General features: G+C 55.6%; 5 protein-coding genes across 5 annotated transcripts; 3 read left to right on the forward strand and 2 right to left on the reverse strand.

The window, feature by feature from the left end:
- Nucleotides 1-766: 766 nt before the first annotated feature.
- CORC01_10204 (uncharacterized protein) lies at nucleotides 767-1,477 on the forward strand (the record flags this gene model as incomplete). Its single annotated transcript, XM_022621833.1, has 2 exons — nucleotides 767-1,209; nucleotides 1,264-1,477. 2 exons carry the CDS (start codon nucleotides 767-769, stop codon nucleotides 1,475-1,477), a joined length of 657 nt encoding a protein of 218 aa, XP_022471647.1.
- A 962-nt stretch (nucleotides 1,478-2,439) lies between these two features.
- CORC01_10205 (Mov34/MPN/PAD-1 family protein) lies at nucleotides 2,440-3,717 on the forward strand (the record flags this gene model as incomplete). The annotated part of the gene is made up of 3 exons (XM_022621834.1): nucleotides 2,440-2,493; nucleotides 2,609-3,087; nucleotides 3,150-3,717. 3 exons carry the CDS (start codon nucleotides 2,440-2,442, stop codon nucleotides 3,715-3,717), a joined length of 1,101 nt encoding a protein of 366 aa, XP_022471648.1.
- Nucleotides 3,718-6,459: 2,742 nt separating this feature from the next.
- CORC01_10206 (adenosylhomocysteinase) lies at nucleotides 6,460-7,865 on the forward strand (the record flags this gene model as incomplete). Its single annotated transcript, XM_022621835.1, has 2 exons — nucleotides 6,460-7,360; nucleotides 7,417-7,865. 2 exons carry the CDS (start codon nucleotides 6,460-6,462, stop codon nucleotides 7,863-7,865), a joined length of 1,350 nt encoding a protein of 449 aa, XP_022471649.1.
- Nucleotides 7,866-8,699: 834 nt separating this feature from the next.
- Nucleotides 8,700-10,104, reverse strand: CORC01_10207 (D-isomer specific 2-hydroxyacid dehydrogenase; the record flags this gene model as incomplete). Its single annotated transcript, XM_022621836.1, has 3 exons — nucleotides 8,700-9,044; nucleotides 9,110-9,531; nucleotides 9,678-10,104. 3 exons carry the CDS (start codon nucleotides 10,102-10,104, stop codon nucleotides 8,700-8,702), a joined length of 1,194 nt encoding a protein of 397 aa, XP_022471650.1.
- A 1,137-nt stretch (nucleotides 10,105-11,241) lies between these two features.
- Nucleotides 11,242-12,639, reverse strand: CORC01_10208 (glutaminase; the record flags this gene model as incomplete). The annotated part of the gene is made up of 1 exon (XM_022621837.1): nucleotides 11,242-12,639. The coding sequence occupies one exon, from the start codon at nucleotides 12,637-12,639 to the stop codon at nucleotides 11,242-11,244; it is 1,398 nt and encodes a 465-aa protein (XP_022471651.1).
- Nucleotides 12,640-12,888: the final 249 nt, after the last annotated feature.

Here is a 12,888-nt window from a genome sequence, read left to right on the forward strand (position 1 = left end):
CAAAGAGGCGCATTGCGCATCATATCCAAAAATTACAAAGTCTCTGGCATCAGAACCGCTTCCGATTGCGCAATCCTCAACCGGCACTCTTTCGCCATCGGTACGGTACCGCACCATGGCTGTCCCATGCTTCCCCCCTACTGCCGTACTGCATGACCTGCAAACGTCCGGGAATTCCTCTTATCCCTTTTTTTTGTGAGATGATCCATAGCCCACCCGGGTCGCAGATTTGCTGCCTATGCAAAAAAAGGGTCCCTGAACATGGTTGAGGGATGAACACCGCTTCTTTGACCGGCACACCGGGTTGGTCAGCTGCACTTGACTCGCTCCGGGTCGCTCGACGGTGTAGTCCCCCGACCCACCTGGCTTGGGTTAGGCAATCCCGTGTCGAAAAGACGTTTCCTCGACGCCCCCTGCCCGACACGTCTCTGACTCTGGATGGTGGGTTGTTCTTATATTTCGGACTGGACGCCCATTTTCGTTTTTGCAGATGTTGAAAATTTTTGTTCTGCACGTTGAAAGCACCACATCTCGGCACACTTTGCCTCCTTTCCCCTCGGAAGCGTTCGCTCCATCTCATAGTGTACTTGGATCTGTCACTTATACAAGCCGCTTCTTCACCCACATAGCCTCTCGCCAACCTTCGACAACTTTTCCTTTCAGACGGCACTGATCAAGTGCCTCGCGGTTCCTAAAGGACAGCCCGAAAGCATCCGGGTTCTCTCATCAAACGCAAGTCTCGGAAGCATCGTTCCGGATTCTCATCATGACTGCCGTTGTAACCACAGCTCCAATGGGTGTCGGCCCTCTCGCCCAAAACATCAAGGAGAATGCGGCTATCAATGTTGCTGAAATCGACATCAACAACACTGACAGATTCCTCATTCACTCTCCTTACACAGATCCGGCGCACTTGCTAGATCTCGAGACCCTCGATGACGAGAATGCCCTCCTCGCCAGGGCATTGTCTCACATGGAGTGCCTCCGAGCGGACTACGCCACGGCCGGCTATGTTGAGTCCTTCAATTGGGAGGAAGTCATGGGCGAGCTTAAAAGTCTCGTTCAATCCACAGGGAAAACGTTCAAGGAAACTTCCTTTTACATCGTTGCATTCCGTTCGACGATTCCGCCATCGACAGTCTATGAGGATCTTGGCGTTCTGGACAAGGCCGCGCATGCCGAAGCCAACCAAGTCGGAGGCTTCCTGAAGTAAGGAAAAATGGAAGAATAAGACAACAAAGACATGAAACTGACTCCCCACAGATATTGGTTCGGAAGTCCCGACTCAGAAGGGAGAAATCTGGCAACTTGCGTCTGGAGATCAAGACCAGATGCTGTGAAAGCCGGCCAAGGACCTGAGCATCGCCGGGCAAGTCGTGCGACAGCGTCCATGTACTCTTTTTGGCGTATCGATCGTCACCGCCTGGTCATTCGTGACGGCGCCGAACGCTGGGAGATTATCGACTGGGTCGATTGAGAGAGCCTCATCCATTGCATCGGCGGGTAGATTAAAAGTGATTGTTTGCGGCGTTTGGCGGTTCGGGTTTACTATATATGTCGCAATCGGGCTGGGAAATGAGCAATGAGACACCACAAACAGAGCGTATGGTAGGTAGGGAGGCGGCATAAGAAAGAACATGGGGGGCGCTTGGATTCTGCAGCATTGCGAAGCCATGAAAACACTGGCTTTTTTTTCCTGGACAGCGTAACAAATAAACGCATAGAACAATCGCATCGAATCCGGACCTCTAGCCACAGTGACGGCCATGTTGCAACTCGTACAGGATGAATGACCGAAAACGCCAGAGAATCGAATACTGGAGTAGGTGAGAGAGTCAGGACACCCAGAGGCGCTGGATGATGGTTGCGATGTGCCATGTGGGTTTTAATGACATGTGCAACTCGACATCGGCACGTAACACCCCCCGAGTGATATCGCAAAATGATGCTCAGGAGCAGGAGAGTTGAATGAGCCAGGTTTTGAAGGGAAAGATGGTAGGAGGAGAAAGAAAGCCGGCGAGATGAGACGACGTTGAATTTAAACTCGATGTGAGTGCTTTCGGCGTGGGGGCATGAGTGGGATGCCCTCCTATTCAGGACGTGGCGTGTGGAATCTGTTACGGATCACCGTGGGAAAGAAACACGGCGGCGTGGGTCCGTGGACGGCCGGTACGGAGGGGGTGAATTTTAGCTCCTGGGACGGGGTGGGCGCATCATCTATCCTTTCTCCATTGATCCTGCCGTCTGACACCGCCCGACAGCCCACAATCCCTCCCACAATTCGTTGTAGCGAAAAGTTCGATATTTCGCATCACGACGAGACGACCCCCCTCGAATCCCACCGCCAAGTGAACGCGACACCAACGATCCCGCAGCCGCAAACTCGACCAGGCCACCAATTTTTGAACCTGCACAAATATCCCCGATCGTATCGCAAATATGGGTGACGTTATCAAGGAGGTGCCGCTCACGGCGGTCCGCGTTGAGGCCCTTGTGAGTCCTGCCCGAATTCTGCCCCACCTCTCCTCACATTGGGGCTTCTTGCTGCAGTGCTGTGGTGATGGAGGAATATATGGGAGATATGTCGCTGACCTCTATGTGTCTCTAGGTGGTGATGAAAATCGTCAAGCATGGTTCCGCGACCTTCCCTACCACCGCCACCGGTTCCATCGTCGGCATGGACACCGACGGTCTCCTCGAGATTACCAACACCTTCCAGTTCCCCACGGTCGACGTCGCAAGCACCGACAGCCACCAAAACAGCCACCAGAACGACGCCTCGGCGCTCGCTGCCGCCGCTCCCCGCCAGAAGGCCAATATCGTCTATCAGAACGACATGATTAAGCATCTGAAGGAGGTCAACGTCGACGCTAACAATGTCGGCTGGTACACCAGCGCTGCTATGGGCAACTTTGTCAACCTCAGCTTCATCGAGAACCAGTATCACTACCAGAAGGACAACGAGCGGACAGTCGCCCTCGTGCACGACGTCAGCCGCAGTTCCCAGGGCTCCTTGAGCCTGCGTGCTTTCAAGCTCACCCCGTCATTCATGGCGGCATACAAGGAGGGCAAGTTCACGACCGAGAGGTATGTGTAGACAGACGGCCTGAGTACTATTTGGTCGACTGCAGTACTAACAAAATATCCAGCCTGAAAGCCTCCAAGCTCACCTTCAAGGATATTCTCGCCGAGCTCCCCGTCGAGATCCACAACACCCACCTCCTGACCTCCTTCCTGCACCAGCTCCCCGGCCTCCCCGAGCAGGACAAGATAGAGTCGCCCAACACCCTGGCGGATCTGCGCGATGACCCGCTCAAGCAGCAGCTTCACCCCTCGGTTGAGAACCTCGACCTTTCGATAGACCCCTTCCTCGAGAAGACGTGCGATCTCCTGCTCGAGAGCATCGAGTCTCACTACACCGATCTCAACAACTTCCAATTCTACCAGCGCCAGCTCGGCCGTGAGCAGGCCAAGATTACGCAGTGGCAGACCAAGCGCAAGGCAGAGAACGCGGCGCGCGCGGCGGCCAAGCAGACGCCGCTGCCCGAGGACGAGTGGCAGAGGCTGTTCAAGCTCCCCCAGGAGCCCAGCCGGTTGGAGGGTATGTTGAACGCGAAGCAGGTGGAGCAGTACAGCAAGCAGGTGGATGGATTCACGGCCAATATCAGCGCCAAGATGTTTGCCGTCAGGGAGAACCTACTACCCAAGCGAGCTTAGGAGGACACTTGAAGCAAGCTCGGGTCGGTCTCCTTTGTATTTTTCGCTGCTCCGTGGATGTAGACGGACAAGATCCGAACGGACGCGCGAGTGTGACGAAGGAGAGGAGAGAAGAGGCAAGGCGAGGGCAAAGACAAAAAGGAGAGGAATTACCTTAGAGAACGGGTGTTCTGGGAATGATGAATGGTCTGGGGAGCGGATCAAGCATTCGAAACGGCGTTATGGTAATTAGTCCCAGGCAGTGTGTACTGAGTCGATATTCGATGTCTTTTCTTGCATTCCAGAGCAATGGGTTCCTCCCTGGGCCGAGACAGCTCTCGGGCCAACTACGGCTGATATCGACTGGGTCTCGCGAGCAAAGGGGGTGAGGGGACTAGGCTGTCGTGGCATGGAGAGGGCATCTCGGCGATTGAGGGTACCGCGCTGCTTGGAGATGATACGTCCCGGACACGAGTGACGGAATGCTAAGGAAGAGCATCAGCAGTAGAAGCGTTTGTCCGTGGCACAGAGCCATGTAAGCAATTGCTTCTCCCAAGCTGAATCTGTCCGTAGGTAAGAGGGATACGAAAATCAAACACCTCTAACAGTAAAGACAAAATATCCGTGGATGTCTCCGGACAAGTCGGCTTCATATGCCTCGTCCCAACCCATGCTACGTACTGGCTGCAGAGTCTAGTTATACTGAGCCTTGGCTTTGCCAGCGCCATGCCTTGCATGATTTGTCTGGTCCCGGTTGGGGATACTGCCCAAAGTCAGTCGAACATGCGCACATGGGAGGGAGGACGGGGAGAGGTCGATGGTACCTGCCCGTGCTGAGGTACGTGGTGCGCAGTGTTCCCCGAGAGCGATGATGGTGGGGCAGAATCGAGGGGTTTCACGCCTAAAGGAGACTAGCGCGAGGAAACGGTAAAACAATGGGAATCAAAAGGAACCTCTCAAATCGAGTCTCGGTAGCACGCCTGGCGCGGGCGGGCACACGCGGGACAGCGGCCGGCCTGGGCCTGCCCTGGAGGCTGGAGCTGCCGTGGGCTGGCAGGAAGGGGGCCCCCACCCCAAACCGCTGTGCACTGCTTGGCAGCCCTTTTTGTTTTTTTTGTTCGCGTCCCCCCGGGGGGCCGCGGGGCGGGGGGGGGCGGGGGGTGGGGGCGGCGGGGGGGAGGGAGGAGGGGGAAAAAAAAAAAAAAAAGGGGGGGGGGGGGGGGCGGGCTCTTTTTTTTTTTTTTTTTGCCTCCCCATCAGGGTACCTAGGTACGAATACTTGCTCCCTATCAGATCTGCATGTATCTTTCCCGCCCACCTCATGCCGATTGAGTAAGGTAAATGTATCTTTTCCACTCCCGCACTCAATATCTGTCTCTTTTCGAAATTACCCGACCTAACCTTACCTCACCCCGAGTCCTCAACCCTGGCCTTACCTCCGAGCAGGTCGGCCCCGGCTTACGGCGCTCTGAGCTCTCCAAGCTGTGTTTCCGACGGGAAACGTAATTAAAGCCTTCCTTGATTAAGTGAGCACTGAGCTGCCAGAGGCACCCAGGTGCTAGGCCAAGAGACGAAGCTGGTACAGCTCCCATTCCAGAGCTTGCTCCCTTAGGTCTAGCCCTCCCTTCACCTCCATGTGCGCCGCCCTTTGTGGCGTATCGAAAATGTTTGTTGGTACTTAGGCTGCTGCCAGCTAGATGGGTAGGGGAAAAAAATGCAAAACGCCAATCGAGCGACGTTGGATGAGACAGGAGTCAGTGTCTCGCTGTCAGTCACTCCAGTGTGCCATTGAACGACTGACGGCAGAAAAGTCGGGCAAAAAGTGCCGGGGAATGGAAGCCGAGCTATCATACCTTAGCTAAGGCAGGCGAGGTACCTTGCGTTTGGCCCCTCCTCTTTGCCTCCCTTCACCGCAATGAAATGGTCTGAGAGAAGCTCAAAAGGGAAGTGTTCTAGGGCCCTGGTGAAAGTCAGAGGTGTGACGGAGGAAATGGACCTCTGCATTGTTGGCGAGCCCGAGATATGAGGAGGGATGATAGAGGCAGCACCCAACTGTGAGGTACCTTCTTTGTAGAGTCGAGCATCAGCTACTGGAGCCGAGATAATAGCATGTACCTCTTGCTTTCGTATCAGCTCAGAAAGTCTCGCGGAGCCATGACCAGTGGAGTGCTTCCTCGAGGAGGTAGGTGCCCAGACAACAACCAGACACTGGCAAAACCCCACCCCGCCTGCCACACCTCGACACTGGCCGCGACTTCCAGTTGCCTGAGGTGCAGCTTGCTTCAACTTTTTGCCCCGCCTCAGGTGGGCTTCAACTTGGAAGTCTCCGTCCCCCAGTCACTTTTACCCCTCCTCCCACCAGAGGTAAGGTAGGTACCTCCCACCACCGGCCGCGCTTCGCCGACGAGCAGGCAGAGAGAGGATTCCCATTGGAACACCAAGTATCCGTACCTTTGAAGACACAGCAGAGATTTTCTCAGTCTGGATAACACGCACACATCCCATCCCATCCCATCCCTCATCCCTCCCATCCCTCCCACTCATACACCGCCCTGCCTTCCTGCCGTCCCTGTCCGTGTCTGCACCCCTCCAAAAGGCTTTTTTTTTTTTTTACTTCTCTACCTCTCCTTCCCCCGCGAGCTAGTACTTGAATTGTCCTTTCCCTGCTCTCCTTCTTCATCCTCTCTTCTCTTCGTCCTCTTCTACACCCCTTCTTCACTCCCCACCAAACCAACCACATTCACCACCACAACAAACTTCACAATGGCTGCCCCCGCCAACAAGTTCAAGGTCGCCGACCTCTCCCTTGCCGCCTTCGGCCGCAAGGAGATCGAGCTCGCCGAGAACGAGATGCCCGGTCTTATGCAGACCCGCGCCAAGTACGCCGCCGACCAGCCTCTCAAGGGTGCCCGTATCGCCGGTTGCTTGCACATGACCATCCAGACTGCCGTCCTCATCGAGACTCTTACTGCCCTCGGTGCTGAGGTCACCTGGACTTCTTGCAACATCTTCTCCACCCAGGACCACGCCGCTGCTGCTATTGCCGCCGCTGGTGTCCCCGTCTTCGCCTGGAAGGGAGAGACCGAGGAGGAGTACAACTGGTGCTTGGAGCAGCAGCTGTCTGCCTTCAAGGATGGCCAGAAGCTCAACCTTATTCTCGACGACGGTGGTGACCTGACCCACCTCGTCCACGAGAAGTACCCCGAGATGCTCAAGGGCTGCTACGGTGTCTCCGAGGAGACCACCACCGGTGTGCACCACCTCTACAAGATGCTCAAGGACGGCAAGCTCCTTGTCCCCTCCATTAACGTCAACGACTCCGTCACCAAGTCCAAGTTCGACAACTTGTACGGCTGCCGCGAGTCCCTCATTGACGGTATCAAGCGTGCTACCGATGTCATGGTTGCCGGCAAGGTCGCCGTCGTCGCTGGTTTCGGTGATGTCGGCAAGGGCTGCGCCCAGGCTCTGCACACCATGGGTGCCCGTGTCATCGTCACTGAGATTGACCCCATCAACGCCCTCCAGGCCGCCATGGCCGGTTACGAGGTCACCACCATGGAGAAGGCCGCTGCCCGCGGTCAGATCTTCGTCACCACCACTGGCTGCCGTGATATCCTGACTGGCGCCCACTTCGACGTCATGCCCAACGACGCCATTGTCTGCAGTAAGTTTTACGACCCCCCTTCTTCCAATACATATTTCTAACCTCCTACCTCCCAGACATTGGTCACTTCGACATCGAGATAGACGTCGCCTGGCTCAAGGCCAACGCCCAGAGCGTCCAGAACATCAAGCCCCAGGTCGACCGCTTCCTCATGAAGAACGGCCGCCACATCATCCTCCTTGCTGAGGGTCGTCTGGTCAACCTTGGCTGTGCCACTGGTCACTCCTCCTTCGTCATGTCCTGCTCCTTCACCAACCAGGTTCTTGCCCAGATCATGCTGTACAAGAGCGGTGACGCCGCCTGGGGTCAGAAGTACGTCGAATTTGCCAAGGCTGGCAAGCTCGATGTCGGTGTCTACGTCCTCCCTAAGGTCCTCGACGAGGAGGTCGCCAGACTCCACTTGGCCCACGTCAACGTGGAGCTCACCGAGCTCACCAAGACCCAGGCCGACTACCTCAGCATCACCGTTGAGGGTCCCTACAAGAGCGATATTTACCGCTACTAAGCGTCCTCTCTGTATCATCCAATCTTTTAGCGACTGGATTTCTTCAACATTCCGACTAATGACTTCAACGAGCGTACACCATAACATTTGGCAATGTGTGTTCTCAACAGCATGACTTGCATGACACATCTGGGAAGGGAATCTCGGCTGGGGGCGGTTACGGGCTGGAAACTCAAAAAGCTTGGGGGGCCTGGCTGCGAGATTTTTCAACAAAAAAAAGGCGTTGGCTTGTGAATAGTGATTCCCCAGACCATGGCATCTGTATTTTGCTTTCTTCGGCCCGACTCTTGGGGAGCGGGAAAAAAAGGGACTCAACCTCCCCGGACATGGGAATAGGGGTTATGGGTAGACAACTCGAGGACTAGGGCCCGTCAACCGTGGTCCGCATAGATGAATATATGCGTCCTTCGAGCAAACACATGCTTCAACTACGTGACCGGTGTCTAGTGCTTTCAACTTCACGCAAGACCTTGTGGCATGTTTGCTTAGTTGTCGCTGTATGGATGCGTGAATTAAACATACATCCGAAGTTGTCAAGCACGTGTCGTAAGTAGAAGCCGACGTAGCCAGCAAAGGTAGCTGGGCTTTGCCCTGTCCTGAAGTATGTGAGGTGACATGCTTCTAAACGTTTGTGTCTCTTAGGTTCTCAGGCTTCAACTCGTATTTACGTATCGTCTGTGTTAATTGAAGAGAAAAAAGTCTCCTATAAAATCTGACTCCAGACCCTTGCATTTCAAGTGAATGCATAAATTTCACTATAGTGTCACTAATACTGCAAAAGAAATCCCGAGTCTAACATTTCGCCAAGGGACTATATACTCGCAGTATTACCCTCTACGCAGCCAGCCCCTTCTGCTCAACAACGACGCTATCCAGTTTCCCCTCCGTCACCGCCCTCCGAACGTTGCCAATCGCCCACGCTTCCATCTTGACGCTCGTCTCCAGCGTCCAGGTGCCCATGTGCGGCACGATGAGCACGTTGGGGTTCGCCAGCAGGCCCGGGTGGACCTCGGGCTCATTCTCGAACACGTCGAGACCCGCGCTGGCGACTTTTCCCGCGTCGAGGGCCGCGACGAGGGCGGCTTCGTCCATGACGGCGCCGCGGGCTGTGTTGACTACCACCACGCCTTGTTTCATGAGGTCGAACTGGGGGGTGGAAATTATGTGGCGGGTGTGGGCCTTTTGTCTTTGTCGTCAGTGGTGATGTTGAGATGGAGTTGGGGGGAGATTGTGGGTGTACGTACGTTGAGAGGCAGGTTGAGGGAAATCACATCGCTCTCCTTCAACAACGTATCAAAGTCGACGTACACGGCGCCGCATTCCTCTTCCAACGACGCCGCAAGCCTCGTCCTGTTGAAATACCGCACCGTCATGCCGAATGCTCTTGCCTTCTTGGCCATGTTGCGTCCGATGCCGCCCATGCCGAGGATGCCCAGGATTTTGCCCTGGGGGTCGCGGCCGAGGGGAGGGGGCTGGGTTCCCCTCCATTTACCGTCGCGAATGGAGAAGATGGAGGCGTTGAGGTTGCGGAGGGCGCCGAGCATGAGCCAGATGTTGATGTCGGCTGTGGCGTCGTCGACGGCGGTGGGAGTATTTGAGACGAGGATTGGGGAGGTTGGGGAGCGGGATGTGCAGGAGGGTATGTCGATTTGGTCGTAACCGGCGCCTGGTTTTGGTTTTGCGTTAGGATTGGTGTATGTTGTCATTGCATTTGGGAAGATTATAAGGGAAGGGGAAAGAGGCAAGCGAGAGGGAGAGGAGAGGGAGTGTAATGAGATATCAAGATGAATGGGCAAAGGGGAAAAGATTCACCATTGTGGCAGATGAAATCCACGCTGGAGGGAAGAGCCGCGATCAGCTCGGCGTCGAACCGGCCGGTGATATGGACGCTCGAGAACGTGCGGTAGATTGCCTTTACGCCGTCCAGGGCGCCGGACTTGCACTCTTCCAGAAACTCGGCGCGGTTGGTCGCCTTGGGCTTGATGATTTCCGCGACGTCGGCGAGGGACGCCCAGGTGTCGTGGGCGCTTGGAGTTGGCCTGTTAGCTTTTGCTTTGATGTACTTGGTTGATATGGTGAGGGATTGAGAGATGGGAGGGTCGGGGAACAGAAGACGGTTGAAGATGAGGCTGAAGCCTGATGGATGGGAGAATGAGACGCAACTGGCAAGGTTCTGAGACGGAGGGGAGGAGACGTACTGCTCGATTTGGCCCAGTTGGAGGACTCTGGGCTTCGACATTGTTGCGATATTTGAGAGGATGAACTTCAGAGTAGTATTTTCAGTCTTGAGGCAGGTAGGTGTATTTTCTTTTGGCCGAAAATCAAACTTGACTGTGTGAGGCATTGATTAGCTCTAAACACACATGTTTGCTAGTCCCTATGGCATCGCTTTCTATCAATAGATTGTATACTCTGCAAAGGCGGGAGAATGAGGAAACGCTGGGGTGACGGGAAACAACGTACTCGATCAATCGGCCTGGAATTGTGACAATGGAGCTTTTTGAAAAATCTCAGAGTGAGATTTGTCACTTCGTAGACCAAGTTTATACCGCGAAGTCGGAGTTGAGATACAACGAAAGATAGGTAGCCCCTCCAAAAACCGGCGCGGGGGTGGCTTTCCCGTTGAGGGCGACCCAAATGGGAAAGTGGGGGATGAAGGGTGGGGTTCGGTTGAGCTCACTCCACCTATCTACAAGGCGTGGAAGGGTGCGAATGACACCCGCCGGGCTCGTCTGGCATCTTGTCTTAATCCTGGGTCGAGAGGGTCGTGTACTTAATTAATCTCAGTTAGAAAAATGCTACCGAAATAGAATTATAAAAATAGGTTGACAACCCGAGTGGACAATTCACGTAAGTTGAATGCGCCACGAATCTTTTCGAGATTGCTGCGGCTATCCAAGTTGACCGGGAATAGACCGTATTCCTTGGCTTACAGAAAAATATAATCGAGACCAGTCGGACAACCGATGCCATTAAAGTCCACAGAGGTCCCGAGGCGCCTATCAGGTTTTTTGCTGTAGAATCGATGCAAGGTATCCAGCAACAGAAGGAAATATGGCTGGCAGGTCTTGCAGATATGCGAGTCCATCACTTTTGAGCTTCTTGGCTACGTTGAACTCCATCCGAAGCACACACACACAAACACACAGACCAAGAATGACAAGCTAGTCCAGGCGTGCTTTGGTCTTGGTTGAGGCTGGGCGCGTCTTGAAGCTCCTCATCAATGACACCCTTTGTTCCATTGTTGAGGGCCCTTGGAAGCACCGCAACCAAGCCTCAAGCCCCGTCAAAGGACTCAAAGTCGGCAATGGACTACTACTCTACCCATGGCACGGATAAGGTAGGGACATCCCATCAAGAAAGCACCGCAGCAAAATCACCAGCTGTCTTCCTTAAACACCGCCTGGCAGCCCAAGCCTCCGATAAAGTCCCGCGCGTCCGTCTCGGACGTGAAGACATGCGGATGCGGCGCCTTGCCCTCGAGGTCCGCCTCCATCTTCAACACGCCCGACGGATCAACGACAACAACACTCCTCTCGTCCAACAACAGCCGCCGAATATTCTCGTGGATAATCCGCCTCGCAATAGCATTCAACGAATACGCATCCCGGAACGAAAACACCACGGCACAGGCATTCGCATGCGTCCCCGAACCGGGGTCCTCCGGATCCGGCGACCCTAGCTCGCGCGCGAGGGCCCTCGTCAGCCTCTCCGAGCCTGCGAATCGCACGGCGCCGCGGAGGCTAAAGATGACGACCTCGCGCTGGCAGTTTGGGTTATGCGGTTCCCGCTCGCCGGCCACAATAGTCGCTACCGAGGTACGCACCGTAGCGCTCGCAATCTGGCTCACGTCCATCATGTGCAGGCCCATGTCGCGCGAGAGCTGCTCGCATATCGCCACCCCGCGGACGCTATTGCCGCGCTCGTCGAGTTTCGGGGAGAAGGACGCGAGGCCGACCTGGCCCGGTAAGGCGCCGATGATGCCGCCTGCAACGCCGCTCTTGGCAGGGATACCGACGTTGGATACCCAGTCGCCGGCGGCGTCGTACATGCCGCACGTGGTCATGACGGAGAGGACCTGGCGGACGCTGTTCTGCGGGATGATGGTCTCGCCCGTGACGGGGTGGACGCCGCCGTTGGAGAGCGTGGCCGCCATCATGGCGAGGTCGCGGACGTTTACGTTGATGGCGCACTGGCGGATGTAGCCCCGAACCGCCTCGCGCGGGTCGCACGTGATGATGCCGGCGGCCTTGAGCATGTACCCGATGCCCATGTTGCGGTCTGCGTCCTTGAGCTCCGCCTCGTAGACCTTCTCGTCGACGCGCAGCGGCCGGCCCGCGAGCCGGGAGAGGGCAGTCAGGATGCGGTCTGTCCGCTGTTCCACGGTGGCGGAGGGGGACACGACGAGGGAGTGCGCGGTGATGGCGCCGGCGTTGATCATGGGGTTCATGGGCCTGTTGCTGCCGCGCTCGAGGGAGAGGCGGTTGAAGGCGTCGCCCGAGGGCTCGACGCCAATCTTGTCCAAGACCTGGCGCATGCCCGCGTCCTCAATGGCCAGGGCGTAGACAAAGGCCTTTGAGATGGACTGGATGGAGAACTCGACCCGGTCGTCGCCCGCCGAGTAGAGGTTGCCGTCCACCATGGCCAGCGCCACGGCCATCTTTGACGTGTCCGCCTTGGCTAACACGTCAATGTAAGCGGCCGGCGCCCCGGTGTCGTTGGGGCGCGCTTTCTCGAGGACGCGATTGAGGTAATCGGGGATCGGTGACTTCATTATGGCACAGTTTCTGTGTGTATCGTGACTTCAGTGCGGGAAGAGAAGCAAGCTCCTCGTGAGTTCTTGGACAAGTGTAAACTGTATATATCTAGCTGCACTTGGCGCTTACTAACAACCTCTTCGTGCTGCACTTGGATTCCTGCCGTTTTCAGCAGCCTAGTGGAACTCCGCAAGTCACGATGATATTGGCAAGACGTCGTGTTTTTGCAACAACATATCCAAGGTGAGCAGTTCTCACTGACAGGT

Source organism: Colletotrichum orchidophilum (assembly GCF_001831195.1).
Source record: "Colletotrichum orchidophilum strain IMI 309357 chromosome Unknown Scaffold_99.1, whole genome shotgun sequence".
NCBI lineage: Eukaryota > Fungi > Ascomycota > Sordariomycetes > Glomerellales > Glomerellaceae > Colletotrichum > Colletotrichum orchidophilum.